Source organism: Mya arenaria, chromosome 3 (assembly GCF_026914265.1).
Source record: "Mya arenaria isolate MELC-2E11 chromosome 3, ASM2691426v1".
Classification (NCBI taxonomy): Eukaryota; Metazoa; Mollusca; class Bivalvia; order Myida; family Myidae; genus Mya; species Mya arenaria.
The window spans coordinates 12,764,093-12,785,173 of NC_069124.1; the positions used below are offsets into that span (position 1 = coordinate 12,764,093).

At 35.8% G+C, this 21,081-nt stretch overlaps 1 protein-coding gene across 1 annotated transcript; it reads right to left on the minus strand.

Moving 5' to 3' along the window:
- Positions 1-1,380: 1,380 nt before the first annotated feature.
- Positions 1,381-16,373, minus strand: LOC128225695 (glycine receptor subunit alpha-2-like). The gene is made up of 11 exons (XM_052935603.1): positions 16,314-16,373; positions 15,916-16,022; positions 13,184-13,251; positions 6,647-6,763; positions 5,884-5,993; positions 5,012-5,094; positions 4,437-4,594; positions 3,968-4,192; positions 2,980-3,117; positions 2,749-2,778; positions 1,381-2,642 (listed from the first exon to the last, which is right to left on the minus strand). The coding sequence occupies exons 1-11, from the start codon at positions 16,370-16,372 to the stop codon at positions 2,478-2,480; spliced, it is 1,260 nt and encodes a 419-aa protein (XP_052791563.1). The 5' UTR covers position 16,373; the 3' UTR covers positions 1,381-2,477.
- Between the last annotated feature and the right edge of the window lie 4,708 nt (positions 16,374-21,081).

Genomic DNA, 21,081 nt, shown 5'->3' on the forward strand with positions numbered 1-21,081 from the left:
GTAAGTATAGTTAATGGATTAAATGTCTTCGTAATGTATACTTGAGATAGGCTGGGAGTCCTTCAAGAAGATATTTGCATTTTAAAAACTCTAAAACTCAAACTGTGTTTAATCATGATTTATCAGACACGGCCCTCGAGATTAGAACAATAAGTGAATCATAGTTTTCGTTCTGTACAGGTGAGGGTGCACTACGTCCCTTCATCACGGTATGCATGCGTCAACTTGGACTGTCTGCGACGGAGACGGGAATAATCCACGGGTTCATGCCTTTTGTCGCCTTCTTCGTGCGAATGAGACAAACATCATGTCAAATTCAACTCCATAACATTTCTTACGGGTAATCTATCGAGTTATTTCCTTTGAAATTAAGTGATAATATCGTTCATGAAAGTGTCAAGTTATTTCATAATTCGCTGTGTTAAGGCATAGTCACAGCAAACCAACAATGAATTTATGCAACGACACGACAGAACATTTTGGCAAATCGGGGATCATCGACGGTCGTCACAAGACAGTCCTGCGAATGTTTTTAGCAACGTGGCATCGACGTGTCGTTATTATTCAGATTTGGACATGCACCTTTTTGTTCTACGATTTTGTGTAGTCTCTATGTCTTGTTTTTGCCGTGGAAGCGACTATCGTGCGATAAATATTTTGTCGTGGGTAGCAGAATATTTCTTTTTTCTTTTTAAATAGTCAAACAATCTACAACTGTCGCACGATTGTATCACAACTGTCACAGGGCAGTCGCGAGAGATTTGCAAAATTGTCTCACTAACAGTAAATTTCGTAAGAGGCTTGAACAACATCTATATGTAGGTCGTGCGTAGGTCTTGCGTTAGTCTCTTAATATAATTTCGTTTTTAAGGGGTATACACCCCAGGCAAATGAAAGATTTGAAATAAAAACTGTTTATCGTCGCTGAAAGAGTTTTAATTTCTAGAGCAATTTACAGGCAACATACCAAGTCGTGTTTTATAGTCACTTGATGAACGCGCAGGCGTCCATGGGTGAACAAAGACTGACTTGCGACACAAGAACGACATAACCACGACATTTTTTTTTCTGCCATTGCCAAACCATCGTCAATGTTTCGTAGCCCTTGTAACCACCCGCAAATGATTTCGGGCATGCTACAAGACCTTGCCATGACATACAGTTTATGGGTCTGCCTCGTCAATATTTCGTACGATCCGTTGAAACCCGTAACTTATTACTTCAAGTGTCTTATTCTGCATTCATTTTTACCACACCAATTTAATGTTGTGTTTGACGAATTATGGCTGAGAAAAATTAAAGCGAGTGGGTGAAATAAAAATAAAATTCCAAATCAAGTTTTTCCTTTTCATTTAGAAAAAGATTTAGTGACGGCGAAGCCACATTCTAACAGAGTGAAGATTTTTTTTAAATAAAACCTCATACCGTAATAGTTTATTTTTCCCAACATTTCGTAAGACGTGTACAGATTTACAAACAGTTTGTGATGTGTTAAGTCGGATGTCAACCTCGTCCATCTTCCTTTCTGCGTAGCAAAGACCTATGCACGACTCTCGATGGCACATGAATCCCGGGCACAGGTCTTTCTTTCCGAGAAACCTTTTGCAGAAAGACCTCTTACCCGATCGATGTTTTGTATGTATTATAACATTTAATACATTGCATTTCTTGTTCAATTGATTAAATTGATCTGCTCTTTGATGAAAAAATGATTGAATAAGTGATTTGATTTTTTTTTAAACAAATACTACCACAAACAATTAATACAAGTAAAATAATCCATTTCGATGACAAAGTTCAATGTATGCCACGTATACATTCGGGAAAATTGTGTCCATGCTTCCAAAATAAATATTCAAAAACTTACATTAAATTTTGTTTGATACAGACACATGTTTTGCAGATTTGGATGAGCATGCTTAAAAACTACGCAACACACTAGACAATACACGTACGTACATGAAACAGCAATACAATTCCGTCTAATTACAGAAAGCACGAAAAGTCCTTTCATTGTTCCATGGACTTAATCATGTGGGAGAAAATGTATCATAAGAACACACAAACTCCCAATATACCAGCAATAGCTAAACCTTTCATCCAGGGTCAGTATTCATAAAACATCTTAAGTCATTTTCTAACTTAAGTCATTTTCCTAACCGAGGTTTATCCTTGGTCATTTGGTATAATAACCTTATACAATCTGAAATACTTGATTGTCATTGATTCTATTGAATTAACTATTTGTTTTCGAAGATCACTTATTGTTTTAATTAAATTTATATTGTGGTATTTTTTCGCCTTAAAACAAGAAATGACTCACAATGTTTTATGAATACCGGCCGGTATTTTTAGCTCGGAACCTAAAGTCACTCGGTGGAGATCTTGAGCTCCGATGAAAATAGGTACGAGCACTCGGGACCATGAGCCCAGTTATGATTATGTTACGAGGTTATACATGATTCTTTGGACGGGCCTCAACTGCTACTGGTAGGATGGGGAACAAGTGAGTAGTAGATCCAGAACACGAGGTTAAACACGACGAAGGCCGCCGGAAAGAGAAAGCGAGAGAGTTTATCCACCCTCCTGGCAGCAATGTTACCGACGCTCTTTCCAGATGGGCCGCCGTGCTTAGCATTTTCCTGCAAAACATTCCAACATTCCATAAAAAAGACCAACCATGTTATCCTGTGTGATAAGTAGCAATGCATTGCAAAGTAAATGATCTCGGCATGTTAATTCACTTACTGTATTGCTGTCTTGGCGTTCTTTTGTCAACTGCAAAGTAAGATAAATAACTATTTCATGCGACGTATACACTTCAGCTAACGTGTTAATAAGGACAATACTTTTAACAGGAATATACGTTTACAAAAACTGATATTCAGGCTACCATGGAAATAAACACGAGTGACTACTTAAAATGGAAGTGGTTCAAAGTCGCCATCGCCTGCTATCCCCAACCCTACGTTGACGTACTGGTTGTAGTTCTATGGGTCTATCCCGTGCATGTGAGTTCCCCTTCTGTGCGCCACGAGCCACCACGTTAACGTACGAGTATTCGATCAGCGCCACGAAGACAAATATCAGACAGGTAAACATCCATACGTCTATAGCCTGCAAATGGTAAAATAAGCATTCACACTTCTATAGGTTGCATAGGATAAGTTGACTTAAACACGTAAACTTCCACACGGACGGCAAAGGGTAAAGCAGACATCAGCACGTTTAAAGCATGTAGAGGGTAAGTGAACATGAATATGAGACCCGTTAACATCCACACGTCAATATACGGCAAAGGGGAAATGAACTTTGATATCAGACATGTAAAGCAAAATTGAAGGAAGCATTACTTGCTTTGATGGATGGTGTGGTAGTTCACGGACATACAACTTTAAATAGACAGCGTACTTGCATTTCGGAACTACATTGTTGACCAGAATTACAATGTTCACTCTCTCACGTTAGTAAGTACTTATTCAACAAAGCTGGTATTAAACTTGTGGGTAATAATATATCGACCAACATAAACAAAGAGCCAATATGCATGATTTTGAAATTGTGAACCTTACATTACCCAAGTAATGCCTACTTATATGTGGATTTTCTATCAAATGTTCACCATCCTTGGAAGCAATGTTAGAGGAAGTTTTATCTCCGATAAATGACAACCACACACTTTGGAGTAAAGGCCGTAGAAAAATCCAAAATTGATAATCGCTTATGCTGAATAAAGTTTGTTAAAATTACTAGGTCGATTATAAAGTATATCTCCAGATACATCAGTTCTACATATAATGCGTTATAGCTCCTTCAGAATTTTCCATTTAATAAGATGATGCTCCAAACAGGCGGCATATTATATTTGCGTTTCCACGATTGAAAGAGTGCGACACTCGGTGATCTATAGACAAATATACCGAGACAAGAATTTGTACCATCATGAAATAAGCAACACAACCACTACCTTCACATATGAGACCTGCGGGAGCGACTGGCGCGCGCCGGAACTCTGAGTCGTCATGGTGAGGACAGTTAGGACGCCAAGTGAGATGCGGGCGGGGACAGCGTCGTGGTCCACCCAGAAGGAGACCCAAGAGAGCACCACGATCAACATTGAGGGCACGAACACCTGGACGATATAATAACCCACCTTTCGGTTCAGCTGGACGAAGCCCTGGATACACGCGAACTGGTCTGGAATACGTAAGGTCAGGACTATTTAACTTATATTTCAATCTATTTGTTTTGTTTAAGACAGTCCATGTAGATTGTTTAAAGTAACAGTTTCTTTTGTAACCTTTTATCTATTATAACCTTCTCCGACGTCTTAAAAACAAATGTCTGCTTGCGATAGATATGGGACAATGTCAAACCTGCCGCACCTAATACTCGCGGTCAAAGCGTTTTACTTTATTAAAATTATAACATTAAACTGAACAGCTCTGATTACTTTCTCCATAGTTTTCCAGGCAAGACTCGCTGAATGTGTTGTCAGCTACTTCAGCGCCAAACTGTGGCATTTCCACGTGATTTAGGCGCACAGGGTGAGGCCCGTCCCAGCGGTAAATTACGTTCTCTGTTGTGTACCCGTCTTGAATAGAACATATATTTGCTGGTTATCAAAAACCTATTTATTTTAAGTAGTCTGGTGAATTTAAAAGTTATAACTACTATACAGAATGTCTCATCCTCGCTAGATTCTATATTGATGTGAAGGGCTTAGAGAATTTAGAACTAAATTTTAGATGCAAAATGCTCATGGGTTGGCACACCTTGGTTTCAATCAAAAGTATAGACGCTTTTATTGGATAGACTGTAAATAGGACATTCTCTCTATCATGACGATATGAAAGGCTGTGGATCACTTAAAGGAAATTACTAAAAGCCGAGAGACCATGGTTAAGCTCATATGACATCTTCGCTTCGATAGAAACGAAAATGCGCATTATATGTTAAATGCCGTACTTATTTTTGATAACAGAAACACAGGACATTCCACCAGACTTACAGCTAGCCAGGACAATGGGACAGGTCTGGACATCCATGGGGTATTTATGTAACTGCATAGAACAACTCAGTGTCAGAGACAACCTGAAATATATCATGTTTTTTCGTGTGAAAAAAACTAATGTCCTTTAAGAAAAAATACGCGAATACGTATCGTAAGAAAGTGTTCTGTTCTGCTCTTACAAAAGAAATCATTTCGATGTTTTCACTTGGTGTCATAGACACTTATTTAGAGTCGTTGGTATGGATGCGGTTGCGGGTCTATAGTCAGTATAAATATTTAATCAAAATTCATTCCTGTTCGTTTTTAGCTTTATGAAATAACAGATGCACACCCAGTGTCCCAAGTTAACAGTTGTGTCATAAACTGCCTCTGGCCTTATCACGAAATCAGATTATTCGTATTGTCATGAATAACATTTGGAAACTTAGCTTGAATTGTGCCCTAAAGATATTAATTATGGGGTGCGGGTCATTATTAAACATCCTAACCAATATCCCATAATTACAATGTAAACTCTTTTGGGAAATACATGCACATCGTTTTCTCTCACTACGAACGCAAAACAAGACTACAACGAGATAGAAGACTATCTGAAGCAAACTTCCGGACGACTTTGTCATTTCGGAGTCAACTTCATGTCCACAGAGCCTGTTATTTACTGTATATAGCATCCAACAATATATAATATTTATAGAACACTTTATTTACGAAAACAATTGTTATTATTATAACCTTTTCTTATAAACTTAATTTTTTAATATTTTTCTCGATATTTTTGTTACCAGCCTTTGTCAGATGTCAGTTGTTCCTTATCAATGTTAAAACAATTGTACCGTATATATAATACAAATATTGTATAATTTATATACCTGGTGCTATAGAGCACGGTGCCGTTCTTGTAAAGATGCATCATCTTGTTTGGCACTGTCACGTCGTGAACTCTCGCCTTCTTTTCATTCGGGAAGAAAGTGTCTGGTATCTTAAACAGATAGATACAGTCATGATTAAGGTATACCCTTGAAAACAATTTTGAGGGTAAGGATAATGGTGACGATGATAAGGAGAATATAAATGAAAAAAGAAGAGGGAATACTTGCAACAGCTTAAAAGGGGAAAGGGAGAACGAAGTGGAAAGTGTATAAGATTATGACAATATTTTATAATATTATATTTATAAAAAAATAAAAATAAAAGAGAAGCATGTGATGAACACAAATGAAGAAAAAAAGGATTAGTAAAAAGGGTGAGACATATTCTGAAAATATAGGCCATATATAAAGGATGAAAGCAGAATGTCATGCATAATACGTAGAAGGGCAAACTGAGACGAAAGAGGTTAGATAGAAGAAGATATTTATAGAAGGTCTGGAAGAGATTTTGATTGATTAGACATGGAGTTGAGAATACAGGATTGATGTCACGATGAAAACAAAAAACAAATAAGGAAAAGAAGAAAGATGGAGATGGAGGAGATGGAGGAAAAAAGGGATTGCAATTTCAGGTTTATATATAATTTTGTAATAATGGGGATTAGTAAGGGGATGAGGGACAGGATCGATAGTCTCGAACAGACAGGGTAAATGGTTGAAGAACAGAAGGGTTAAACATTTATCTCCAAGCTCATGAACGTACCCAGACTCTACTCATCATCTTGTTGTCCAGTTCGAGCCAGGGCAACTCGGAGGTGTTCCCGTACTCCAGCCGCTTGTCCTCCCACTTCTGACGCAGGAAGATGTCCATAGAGTACTCCTGTAAGTACGCATATGGCTCAATATTACTTAAAGTTCAAATGTTATTGTTATTGTTGGTAGTGTTGTTTGTTTGATTTTTGTTTGGTTTTTGTTGCTGTTGTTGTTGGTGGTAAGATATTGAAAGATTGCCTTCACAAAATGATAAAATGACAGGAGATGCACGGCATTCTCAATGGGCAAGCGGGCTTTTCTTCACTGTTCAACAAGGATAACAATACTATCGCTTTTCTTTGTCAGTTTAAGCCAGTTTTTTTTATTAGCACAGCGTTTCCGACGATGGCATTTTTTGTATGAGTCATAAATTTATAAGTACGTTATCTTGACATTTATCTGCTTAAATGTGTACTAGAAATGAGAAATGTTTCAAATGCTCAAATTAAAAACAACAACAACAACAACAACAACAACAACAACAACATATTTTCTAGACAGTGATGTTAGTGCAATATGATCATTAACTGCAATTTGAATGAGAAATAGCACACTAGGCGTATTATGGGTGGGGGAGTCGAGGGGTTCCCCTTCATTATTAAGGTCATAATGTATTTAAGTCTTGGTAATGTATATCATAATTTCATTGTCAACAAAGACACGTTTAACCTGCCCGTGCTATTTTGATCATATTGTATCTAGCTCATGTCAATATAGAGCATCCCTAGTTATTTTCCAGTGCAAGCCATCTTGACAGCTCGGTCAGGGTTTTCACGTCATAAACAAGGTCATTGTCTAATAACTGTCCATACATGTATTATGGTTCTAAGCTAAAGAAGGACCATGTTTAAACATCGTTTTTATAGTATGACACAAGCACAACTCGATCTCACAGAGAAAACCTTAAAATATTTAAACAAAAAGGATTACCCATTGTTGAGTGTTCACCTGTGCTACACCATATCAACTGCAAACTAAATGAAAAGAAAACGCTTGTGGTGAAGAAAACTGAACATTCAGGTCATATGCCATCACGGAAATGAACTCTACCCATAACATTGAGTGTAAAACAGATTGAGACTCTCTTCGATTTGAAATAGAGAGTTAGTGTGCTGTAAAAAGCATTCCTTGATGGATACTGAACTAATGGATGTTTAAGAATTATTATCACATAAAAATAACAACTATTACGACGATCGTCTGGCTACCTTTAATAAGTGGTCTTCACAGATTATATCTGACAAGCACTAGTTAGCAAAGGCAGGATTACAATACACTGGATTCACGGACAAAGTCATCTGTTTCTTCTGCCATATAAAACTACACCAGTGGTAGCAAACTGACAATCAGTGGAAAGAACACGTCAAACATTATTCAGTGTGTATTTTCCTTAATAAAACATCGTTTGATCTACCGCTGGTACAGACATAATAAGTACATTCAACACTTCAGGGTTCACTTTTAGTGAATACAAAAGTACGTAGTGAACACAGAAATCGCCGTTTTATGGTTTAAATACAATATGACTGGTTCCTTTTGAAACAAACATTATAAAGCGAGAGTTCATATTTGATACATGATTGTTAATATGTATTTTGATATAATTCGTGATTATGAAAAAGATAAATAAAATAGGTACATATGTTCTTTTGTTGTTTTTGGTTCGTAATTGGATTGCAATGATTAATTTGCTCTGTGTCAATGTCATAACGACTATTATAACCGTGATTTTCAAAATCCAGCCAAAAACATTCGTTAATAGTTGTGATTAGTTCACATTCTTTACGGCTTGCTTTATCAATGAGAGGTAACGTTATTGACCTTATCCTTCCGGCCTGCACTACTTATACTGACCTTAAACAGCTGAATAATTAATTGACCTTTTTTGTATCTGACATTGGTTAATGAATTTAAATAAAAAAAACAATAACCTTAGTAATTCAAATTGTTTCAATTGTATACCTGTAAAGATTAATTGTTTTATGTTATGAAATAGAATTGACCTAAAACATATTGTTCACGTGTTTATTGACTAACAAAAAGGTAACAAAATAGTAAGTACACTTAATACAGAGAAACAAAAGAGTAAGTACACTTTATACAGAGAAACAAAAGAGAAAGTACTATTAATAAAGAGGAATAAAAGAGTAATTACACTTAATACAGAGAAACAAAAGAGTAAGTACTATTAATAAAGAGGAATAAAAGTGTAAGTGCACTTAATACAGAGAAACAAAAGAGTAAGTACTATTAATAAAGAGGAATAAAAGTGTAAGTGCACTTAATACAGAGAAACAAAAGAGTAAATACTATTAATAAAGAGGAATAAAAGTATAAGTACACTTAATACAGAGAAACAAAAGAGTAAGTACTATTAATAAAGAGGAATAAAAGTGTAAGTACACTTAATACAGAGAAACAAAAGAGTAAGTTCTATTAATAAAGAGGAATAAAAGTTTAAGTACACTTAATACAGAGAAACAAAAGAGTAAGTACTATTAATAAAGAGGAATAAAAGTGTAAGTACACTTTATACAGAGAAACAAAAGAGTAAATACTATTAATAAAGAGGAATAAAAGTGTAAGTACACTTAATACAGAGAAACAAAAAGAGTAAAATAAAAAAAATCTATAATTTACTGTAAGTTTAAAAAAGCAACAAAAATATATTTTTTGTATTCTCGTGGTGTGTAAATAAGTCAACGTTTTAAAACTTGCATTTTTAAAATGTTATGTACGCTTGTTATTATATTAACCATTATCATTTATCTCTTGGATTTCAAGCGACAAAGTAAAACCAATCATGATTGTGTATCTCCAGAGTGATGAGGGGATTGACACTTTCCCTGAAAATAAACCATTGTTTTGCAAAATACATTTGAAAAACCACTTACATGTTAAGGAAATTGGAAACTAGCGTTGATAGATGTTCAAGCATCTGCACTTCAATGAAAAACAGACTAAGTGCAAATCAATTTAGTTAGTTTTGTAACTTTTGTGGTGAAAGTATTCTCAAAGGTGAAAAACGACACATTTTTTGCGACGTGTTTCAACTGCTACGAAGGGACGTTGCAGTTTCGTTTGATACACCCTTCTATATTTCGTTGAATAAGAAAGAGTTGTTAGAATTTAATGTGTAAAAGATCAAAATGGTCGTGAAGCATCCTTTTTACAAGACCGAGTTCTACTAACGGTACAGTTTGTTGAGGGAAGATGAAACCAGCAAAGTATTCACCATTGTATGTAAAACTTCAAAACAATATTTCAAATAAACGACTGAATATAAAACATAAAGGTGTATCACATACCGTAAGATGAAAATAGGATATATAGTTAAGGATATATAACAAAAGGGAAACATTAAATTTTAAATGAGGATTAACTAGAAAGAAAAAAGAACCTGCATTATAAAAAGCTATTCAGGCTTTTAAATCTTCCTTATTGCTAAGGTTGTCCTTGCGAGGGGATCATCATAAATTCAACTACATACTTCCCAAATCCTTAAAGAGTCAAATATCTTTTTAGGTCTATGCAAGACTTGACAAATGAACATTATAAAGTTAAACGCATAACACCAACACAGGTCGTAGTAAATAGAGCTGTTGAAGTTTGAGTTGGAACATATGAAAAACATTGACTGCTTTGCATTGTCATAACTGCTGCAGAGAAGCACAGCTTAAGAGTGAAAGTAACGTCCAAGAAAAAAAGAACAAAAAAGAAAAAAGTGAGTTTTATCAGCGCAACAAACAAAATAAGCATATCTAGCTAAAATAGACTAGAGAGAGACACAAAAAGCAAGAAATCTACCAGAGTTTGACGATATATTTGGATAGTGCATCGTCAACCACAGAGAGTATATATTCATGTAACAAATGAGATAAATCATTCAAAGGAAATTTAACATGGACAGACATAAACAAGCAACACATCAGCAAGAAATATCTGGTTTGAAGACATAGACAAAGGTAGCACGGTGTTGGACGATGATGAATGGGATGATCAAAATTTAATTGATCGTCTCGTAGATGAAGAATTTGTGTGGAACCAGCCGAGCTACGAAGAAGAAACATTAAACTGACACATTGGTTAGTTGGTTATACAAAACAATCTCCCCCCCCCCCAAAAAAAAAAAAAAAAAAAAAAAAATGGCTTAAGCCTGAAAATAATAAATTGGCAAGCGTGGGAAAATTATATTCAAATGTCCGTGCTGTCAAAAAACTAGAGATGACCTACATTGTCATCAAAATGGCATTGGCAGGAAAAAGCGTGTCGGTGTTGACCTCAAAAATGAAGCATGACCTACATTCACATGAGCTAAATACCACATGGCCTTAATAATGGACGAGAACAAGCCCTGGACCACCCACAATACGCATAGTTTGCTACTTCTTGTATGTTAGATTAGCCACAATACGCCTAGTTTGCTACTTCCTGTATGTTAGATTAGCCACAATACGCCTAGTTTGCTACATCCTCTATGTTAGATTAGCCACAATACGCCTAGTGTACATTCTGTATGTTAGATTAGCCACAATACGCCTAGTTTGCTACATCCTGTATGTTAGATTAACCACAATACGCCTAGTTTGCTACTTCCTGTATGTTAGATTAGCCACAATACGCCTAGTTTGCTACATCTTGAATGTTAGATTAGCCACAAAACGCCTAGTTTGCTACATCCGGTAGGTTAACTTAGCCACAATACGCCTAGTTTGCTTCTTCTTGTATGTTAGATTAGCCACAATACGCCAAGTTTGCTATTTCCTGTATGTTAGATTAGCCACAATACGCCTAGTTTGCTACTTACTGTATATTAGATTAGTCACAATACGCCTAGTTTGCTACTTCCTGTATGTTAGATTAGCCACAATACGCCTAGTTTGCTACTTCCTGTATGTTAGATTAGCCACAATACGCCTAGTTTGCTACTTACTGTATATAAGATTAGCCACAATACGCCTAGTTTGCTACTTCCTGTATGTTAAATTAGCCACAATACGCCTAGTTTGCTACTTCCTGTATGTTAGATTAGCCACAATACGCCTAGTTTGCTACTTCCTGTATGTTAGATTAGCCACAATACGCCTAGTTTGCTACATCCTGTATGTTAGATTAGCCACAATACGCATAGTTTGCTACATCCTGTATGTTAGATTAGCCACAATACGCCTAGTTTGCTACATCCTGTATGTTAGATTAGCCACAATACGCCTAGTTTGCTACATCCTGTATGTTAGATTAACCACAATACGCCTAGTTTGCTTCTTCTTGTATGTTAGATTAACCACAATACGCCTAGTTTGCTACATCCTGTATGTTAGATTAGCCACAATACGCCTAGTTTGCTTCTTCTTGTATGTTAGATTAGCCACAATACGCCTAGTTTGCTACATCCTGTATGTTAGATTAGCCACAATACGCCTAGTTTGCTTCTTCTTGTATGTTAGATTAGCCACAATACGCCTAGTTTGCTACATCCTGTATGTTAGATTAGCCACAATACGCCTAGTTTGCTACATCCTGTATGTTAGATTAGCCACAATACGCCTAGTTTGCTTCTTCTTGTATGTTAGATTAACCACAATACGCCTAGTTTGCTTCTTCTTGTATGTTCGATTAGCCACAATACGCCTAGTTTGCTACTTCCTGTATGTTAGATTAGCCACAATACGCCTAGTTTGCTACTTCCTGTATGTTAGATTAGCCACAATACGCCTAGTTTGCTACATTCTGTATGTTAGATTAGCCACAATACGCCTAGTTTGCTTCTTCTTGCATGTTAGATTAGCCACAATACGCCTAGTTTGCTTCTTCTTGTATGTTAGATTAGCCACAATACGCCTAGTTTGCTTCTTCTTGTATGTTAGATTAGCCACAATACGCCTAGTTTGCTACTTCATGTATGTTAGATTAGCCACAATACGCCTAGTTTGCTACATCCTGTATGTTAGATTAGCCACAATACGCCAAGTTTGCTACATCCTGTTTGTTAGATTAGCCACAATACGCCTAGTTTGCTTCTTCTTGTATGTTTTATTAGCCACAATACGCCTAGTTTGCTACATCCTGTATGTTAGATTAGCCACAATACGCCTAGTTTGCTACATCCTGTATGTTAGATTAGCCATAATACGCCTAGTTTCTTCTTCTTGCATGTTAGATTAGAACAAGTGTTGCCTTCAATTTGTAGCAATTTTGTCCGTCATCAAAAACTGCTAGACACGCCCAGACCATTGCGTATATAGTTCAACCGTGGAGCGACATCAAACGCTCGTCTGTTGTTGTTTTGTTTGTTTTTTAGCGAAAAAGAACATTACTGAAATAAATTATTGTCGTCTTGCTGTACATGTGAGTACTGTATCTGGCAACATGTGTCCCAAGTCTCATTTGAATATATTGAACGGCAGTTTAAGAGTTTAGGTTAAACTCTTTTCACTGCGACGACGCCGGTATACCCAGGGATATCTTGACAATGTATACGTCTTACCATGGAGGTCTCGGTGACGGAGTAAATGTTCTGTATCAGGATTCTGACATAGACTTCAGTAGGAACGTCTAAAAGATGAAAACATGTGTTAAAGCTATAAATCGAGGTCTCATTTTAAAAAAAGTTGGGATTTCTGTCGATAATCTTGCAGTTTGCTTCTAGTTTTTTTTCTATTCATATACCTGTGAAAAACTACAGAAACAAGCTCAGTAGCAAACAGTTTAAACATAAACCCGGGTCAATGGCACTACATCATGTCTAGCAGAGCTCATGCACTAGTTAAAGGGACTCGCTCATGTTTTTGTCAAAACATTAGTTTTCCAGGTAATGCATCTGAAAACACTTGTTTTATCATGTTTTTCTCTATGATACAAAAATTGCAGCAAAAATTACAAGTATAGTATAAACCAGTATTTTGATTTAGATAAATGCCGGTAAAGTCAAGAACAAGGGGAAACAGATGCCTTAACCACTAGGCTACCAGGACTTATACATGATGACTATTTTGACCTTTTAACAATACATTAATTTCAACAAGCGATCATGTGCATCAACCAATCACACAACAACGAATCCCTCAGAGCGGTTATAAACGCTAATGGAATCGTGGTCTTTCGAGCAAATATCAACATTTGCTGAAGGGTATTAGCATTTGGTATCCTAGTTCTAACACTCCTAATTATTTGCCACACTTTATTTTGTCACACAAAAAAGTGCATTTTTCAAACACATGAGCGAGTCCCTTAAATTTTTTAGCTGATAAATTACTATTGAATAACTAACTCTAATAAATTAATTGTTTTGATCATAACATGAATCATTCAAATCATCCTTTGTTCATGCGAATATGAATCCTATTTTATCATTTCTTTCTGCTTTTTTTTTTCAAGCGTGATATCTTCATTGTTTTATGTGCAACAGGGGCCGCGAAACATGATCCGGAAGGGATGCTTTAAAGGGTCAAACACCAACAATTTTTTCTCCGTATATAACCATGCACAACCTCTTTGTAAGAACGGTTTATCGTTATGATGTTTGAAATGATAACAGAACATACTATAAAATTGGATATTTTTAGGCTTGAATTTACTATTATTCAAGTGATCGTTCAAAATAAAAACAGCTGCTTGGACATATTCATATGTCAGAACATCTATAACGGAAACGGTATCAAGTTTACAGAAAAGAAAGTCTATACCGGAGTTTGATAGAGCTAGATACCAGATAATTTGTCCAAGCGAGCGATCTGAGACAAACAAATCATCCCAGGCAAAGCCTGAATGGCAACAATGACACTGTGGGGAAATCTCTTGTTAATAATTAACAGGTTCATTTGGCTCATCATGATAAATGAAACACCGAATCTAAGCAGACACTGTAATAAATGTTGAGTTCGCTTTGGTGTTGCAATGAGCTCTCATTTCCAAGAACATGAGTGTTTAAACAAATAATTAGCATATAGAAACTTGTTTTCATCAAGAGCAGTATTGTAAATGGTATATAATAATTGGAGATAAATACATTTATATCTAAACATATTTTAAGATATAGGATGTAATGGAATTCGCTAAGGAAATTTGTATGTACAAAGGCGGCGTTGCAAGGGAACAATAAACTGGAGGATAAAAAGAAACTTGTAAAAATAAATTTGTATATCAACATCATTGTATATCAACAGGACGACTGACAACATCGCCAATACCAATACCATCAGACACGCGATATGTACAAGTCATACATAAATTTATGCATTCCATTGATCGTTTTCATGGTAATTGCCGCGATGCAAGCCAAATAAGATCAAACATGCAAACAACTTCGTTAATTCAATCTTCTGTTCACTATGGCAATGTTTTCGATCGGATGCAGTCTAAGACTTTCCTTGTTTAAGATGTGCTTTCAATTTATCCGGACGCCAAACCTTTATCTTGCAGATTATTTATTTCCCTGAAGCTCTTAGACAATATGGAAATTGCTTCCATTGCAAAAAAATAACAGTTTACATTTTGTATGTAGACGTTTGACCGAACAATACTAAAGGAATTCCACCAACACATACTGTGTAAAGCTCTCTGATAGCTTCATTGACCGTAATTTTAAATTTGTATGCTTTGTGACCCCATATAAGTCAAAGTTTTGTATCGTGTGAAGGTATTTGATGTATGGAAACCAATGACCAAAAGAATATTAAACTTATATATAAATAAATATAACAATTTGTTTACATGTATTTGATCTTTATTTCAACAGAATTCGTACATAACCATGACCTATTTTGCTGTTTTTGAAGGCAAAAGTATAATTTTCAGTAAACCGATGTATTATTTCTTACTGCAAACAAAACTGGTGTAAACATATTTTTATATCACACTAAATACACAAAACAACATCTTTACACATACTAAATATAATGATTCGGATTGAAAGGAAAGCATAGATTGTAACGTTTCTTTCTATTGTAATGCGTATCCAAAATTCATATATATTGTGTATCAGTTACCTTAAATAACATTCAAATAAAACTTTTAAGCCATCACTCACATACTTCCGAGAGTCTTGCCGATTCTAAAATTTGTGGATATGCTGCGCTTTCAATAAATACAATACAATATGATATAACCTAGCTTGATTATGGTTAAAATTGTGTCAATTGTTATCTTATAATTTACAGGGCTTGATAAAAATATGTCAGTTAAAATTTGGTTAATACTTACTAAGTTCATGCACATTACCTAGTTCGAAATCTGGCGCGATGCTGGAGTCATACTTGGAGCGGTGGGTGGAAAAGGTACCGGAAGATCCTTTCTCCAGACCCAGCAGGGAGTTCAGCGTCGCTTGTCTGTAACAGAAACGGTTAACTGAAACATTGAGCAAAATCGTACTGTTTTTTTTCTCTCAAATTACTTATCATATTGCAAGTTGAAGTATTTAAGTAAACGGAGTTGTCCTTCTCTCACAGAAGAATTTGGGTTCAATTTCCATAGTTTTCAAAAATATACAAATGTAGCGGTTTTTCGAAATTGTTGCACAAAATGAATTGACGTTAACAAAACCGGTAATCATTCGGTAATGCTATGTTTGGTTAGAAAATACAAATATACGTAGTTAGGTTCTGGAAATGTCAACATACCTAGATAAACTTTCCGCATTCAGAAAGGCACTTAACACAACCTCAGAAAAAAACAGCATTATGAAATTCGTTTTAAATCCTGGAGTCATTCTGTCAGCTGTTACTCTTGCTGTCTGCCAAATCACGATGTCGTCTTCACCGGGAACCTCGAGGAATTGTTCCATGTAAGCTTTCCCACAGTTAGTATTGAATATTCTATTTTAAAATAATGACTGCAAGTATTCTTTGCTAATTAATTTCACTCATTGCTTAATTTAACATTTATACTATAATCACTGGTATGTACTACGTGACGTATCTGATAGTTCTACCATTTGGCGCGGATCAATGTCAAAGCCGCTGAACGTGCGAGATTTGTCCAAGGTGCGTTGGATACCGAGTATTCGCCACATCAACAGCAGTGTCTATTAAGTATTGATACATCACTATTGAACCATATATAGTACATCTTTTACACACGGTTATTACAATCATTAAAAACGTTTTCCTTTCAAATTGGTTTAATGTTTTGTCAGTTGCATTAATCCAAATCAATATATCAGTGAAGAGCGTTATTGGCGTTTCTGTAAAATAGCCATTGGTCACGTCATAAACATCCCAACGGAACCCATTTCAAAACAATACTGCGCCGCAGCGTACATCTGTGGTCAAAATTAGAACAATCGCACAAGCCCTGCATCGCCTTATTATACTGTCCAGGCTTGCTCATGATGGTGGGCTTGTTTAAATAATTAATACCAAGCAATAGAGTAGAATTTCGCGCTTTTCCATTCAAGAGCAATTTCGATGTCTCTCTTTTTCCACAGCCAGGCTGTATCTTTGAAGAAAGTGCATTGTATATCTTTTTAAAAATTATCATCATAACAATTATAATATTCCAAAATAGTATACACTTATTCGAAATTACATCCATCAATTCCAGAAATTATAAGCATATTTTTACATCAAATTGTCTTCTAAATACATGAACCGCGGTTACCAACCCTTTCTCAAAGCGCCAATCTCCAAAGCGCCGGCGAAATGTTTTTCAAGGATGATATTACTCTGTAAAATTTGTCACTTATGATTTTTGCGTCGAGAGTTCTGTCAGTAACGTTATGGTATTGCAAGCTTTTAAATGTCGCAGAAAAAGTTCCATTTAATGAGAAGGATATATAAATTTTTCTTAAGGCAATTGAATTGTTTCGCACACTAGTCGTTTGACGACATGTCCATAATAAACTCTAAAATGACATGGTGGGCATGCAAATTTCATAACTATCACTACCTTGACTTGGTGGACATTCATATTCCAAGATAATCTCTACCATGACTTAGAGGACATGCACATTCCGTATGTCATTATTATCTCTCTACCATCCCTTGGAGGACATGAGGACATGCATATGCCACATTTGTCGCTACCATGCCTTGGAGGACATGAGGACATGCATATGCCACATTTGTCGCTACCATGCCTTGAAGGACATGCATACCCCATACTGATCTCTACCATCCCTTGGCGGACATGCATATTTTATGAGTATCTCTAAAATGACTTAGAGCATTTGCTTATTCCATGATAATCACTACCATGAGTTAGAGGGCATGTATTTATTTATTTATTGTCGCTACCATGACTTGGAGGACGTGCATGTTCCAAAGTTTACTAATTCCATATCTGTCGCTACCTTCGACGCCATTCATATTCCATAATTATCACTACAATTCCATAATATCACAACTTGAAAGACACGCACATTTCATAATTATCTCTAGCATGACATCGAGGACATGCATATGCAAAAATATTTTTACAAAGACTTCGAGGACAAGCTTATTCCATAAGTGTCGCTACAATGAATTGCAGGAAATACATTTTTTATTATTATCGCTACAATGACTTGTTTCATACTAATTTCTACCATAACTTTCACTTGCAAGACATGTATCTTCTCTCATATTAGCTACCATGACTTTTAAGATGTGCATATTCCATAATTCTAGCTACCAATTTTTGGAGGACAAGCATCATTCTGTCTTATACTTGCAGATAGCGAATAGTTATTGGAGTGTCAGTTCTAATGTAGAATCGTTACATAATTCTTCTCCTCAGGATAAGAACACTATATAAATGCACGAAATATTTCAATGTACAACATTTATTTGTCATCCTTTTTCATAAAAAAAATGACAATTTTGGAAAACAATTGACATCATCGATGTTTTTGACTCACATTTATAAGATAACTCTGGCTTAAGTAATGAAGGAATATGGAGTTATCAACAGATGTGTGTGCGTGTATGTTCATGTACACTGTATTTCGAAAAGTGTACGAAGTCTTACAGGTATCAAATAGTTTGCTTCTTAATAATGATTGGTAGAAAGGGGCAATTTGATGATATTTTGCTAAGTTATAAACTTTGTTATTCTAAATTTTCTTTCCCTCAGAGCCGTCAAATTCGACTGTTCTAAAGACCCCACTTCCGGAAAAGAGATACTGTCAGCTAGACAAAGTTGTAAGCAAATTTGCTGCTTTATCATATTCGTTTTCAAAGATTACAATCGAACTAATATTATGCATCTAACCGAAATTTCGGTTTGAATATTCTAGAGCAGCCACTGTGCATATAGCATTTAATTCAATTAAAATATGAAATCTTGTTCTTGAATAACAATACCTCATTTAGGGTCATAAAATGAACGAGCCTTATTTGTTTAATATTTACTCCTTTAGCGAATGTTTCATTTTAGAGGACTAGTCTAAAATCACGACGGTTAAGCTTTAAGAGGCATTGGATGAAGCGGCCATGGGGCTGAGGAATCGGACTAAACCCTTCTAAGGTTTTGGGCAGTGGTTGGGAATTGTGTTGGGTCGGGGAATTGACAGGTCTCTGAATTGCAGTATATGACTTAACCCTGCTGAGGTTCGGGGATGTGGTTGACGAGTTGGTAGTGGCGAGGGATTGACCGGTTTTTGAGCTGCAGGACCGGACAGAACCTTGATGAGCAAGTGGCAGAGCGGAAAACTGATTTACCGGTTACCGGTTTTTAGGTATTGCTTGTGTAATTGCATCTTGCGTTTGAGCATACAAACAAAATTAGACAAAAAGTTTGCTAAACATATTGTGCATACTCAAAACTATCGTCATCGCAATAGTTTAATAGTAGCTTTAATGTTGTGTAAAGGTTTGAGTGGATCCAATGTTCGACTCTTAACGGCTAAAAAACCATCAAGCTGTGTATCATTATTTGATATCGAGTTTAATCATTTTCATATAGAGCTGTCCGTGATGGGCTTTCTAACATTGTGTTCATTGTCTATATTCAATCCTTGTTTTTGTATATATATTTATGATCGTTTATACATTGAACTTTTCTTTTTTTATGTTGGGTCTTTGCTCATGTATAACCGTTATGTACAATATCATTTGTGAGCTTTATCTATAAATACTTTTAAATTTCGATGTTTTTTATGAATTTATATTTATGCATTTCCGTTACGGTTGTAGAAATATAAGTCTAAAGAATGGGAAATGTTTGTTTATTTTAAACAAATTAAAATACAAATAAACAGTGACTATTATAACAAACACAGTAACTGACTTTAAAACAGCATGATAACATATACGAGCTTACCAAAACTGACTGATGCGAAAGTAATTGTTGCGGCCGCGAAATGGATATTAACGGTATTCTCTGTGATGCGAAAATGATTAAAGTTGTTAATTAAGAAAGAAGATAAAGACTAAAATAAACACTATCGTGGAAAGAGATACCACAACTTGTACTGTTCACAAAGTTTGATAACTTATTTCAAACATGGGCACATGATAAACATCCATATTCCACATTTGACAGAGGAAGTTTCAACTAACTAGATAACTAACTAACTAACGGGACTATACAAGCACTTACATGCAACAAATAATAAACAAAGCTTTTAAACTTCATCCTATAATCGAAATCATAAACAGTCAATGTATCTTCCTCGGGTAAATGTATCATTGGGCAACACAGACTCTCAAATTGGATCCATGAGTCTATCGTACGGAATCAAATAAAGTGCTCAGAATGTATTGTCCTCGGGTAAATGTATCATTGGGTAACACAGACTCTCAACTTGGATCCATGAGTCCATCGCTCGAGATCGAATGAAGTGTTCGAGATTTTAAGCCGAGTAAGCGTTCCAACTCGGTGTATGTACAACGATTGCCTTACGTAATTCTGCGCGAACCACGGACGGGCCTCAACTTGTAGCGTGTGGTACAAGTGACTAGTAGGTCCAGAGCACGAGATTAAATACGAACTTGCCTGCGGAAACAGCATAGGCTTTTGGTTTGTCCACTCTACGGACCTAGGCATTTTCCGGTTGAGTCACCGTGCTTAGTATCATCCTGCAAAACATGACCAATTAATGTAAAAAAAATAAAAACATATAAGCCTGTGTGCGTTCTAGCAGTACACTTACAATGGTTAAATTACGGTATATGAATACGAGTTAAAAAGCTTTTTCAACTGCAAAGTAAATAAAAATCAAATTTATGCGAGGCGTCAACTTGAGTTTAAGTTCTGGTGTCGATGTTTGTGAGACTTTAATATGGATTATTCGTTTGAAGATATAAATAAAATGGCTACCATGAAAATAAGTGACTAGTGGATAAAGGTTTTTATATTTCAAGGTTTCCATCGACTGTTATCCCCATTCGTTTCAATCTATTGATATAAAGGCTTCTAGGAAAACAAATACGAGTAACTACTGCAAAAATGTTATTGTATTTCAAAGTC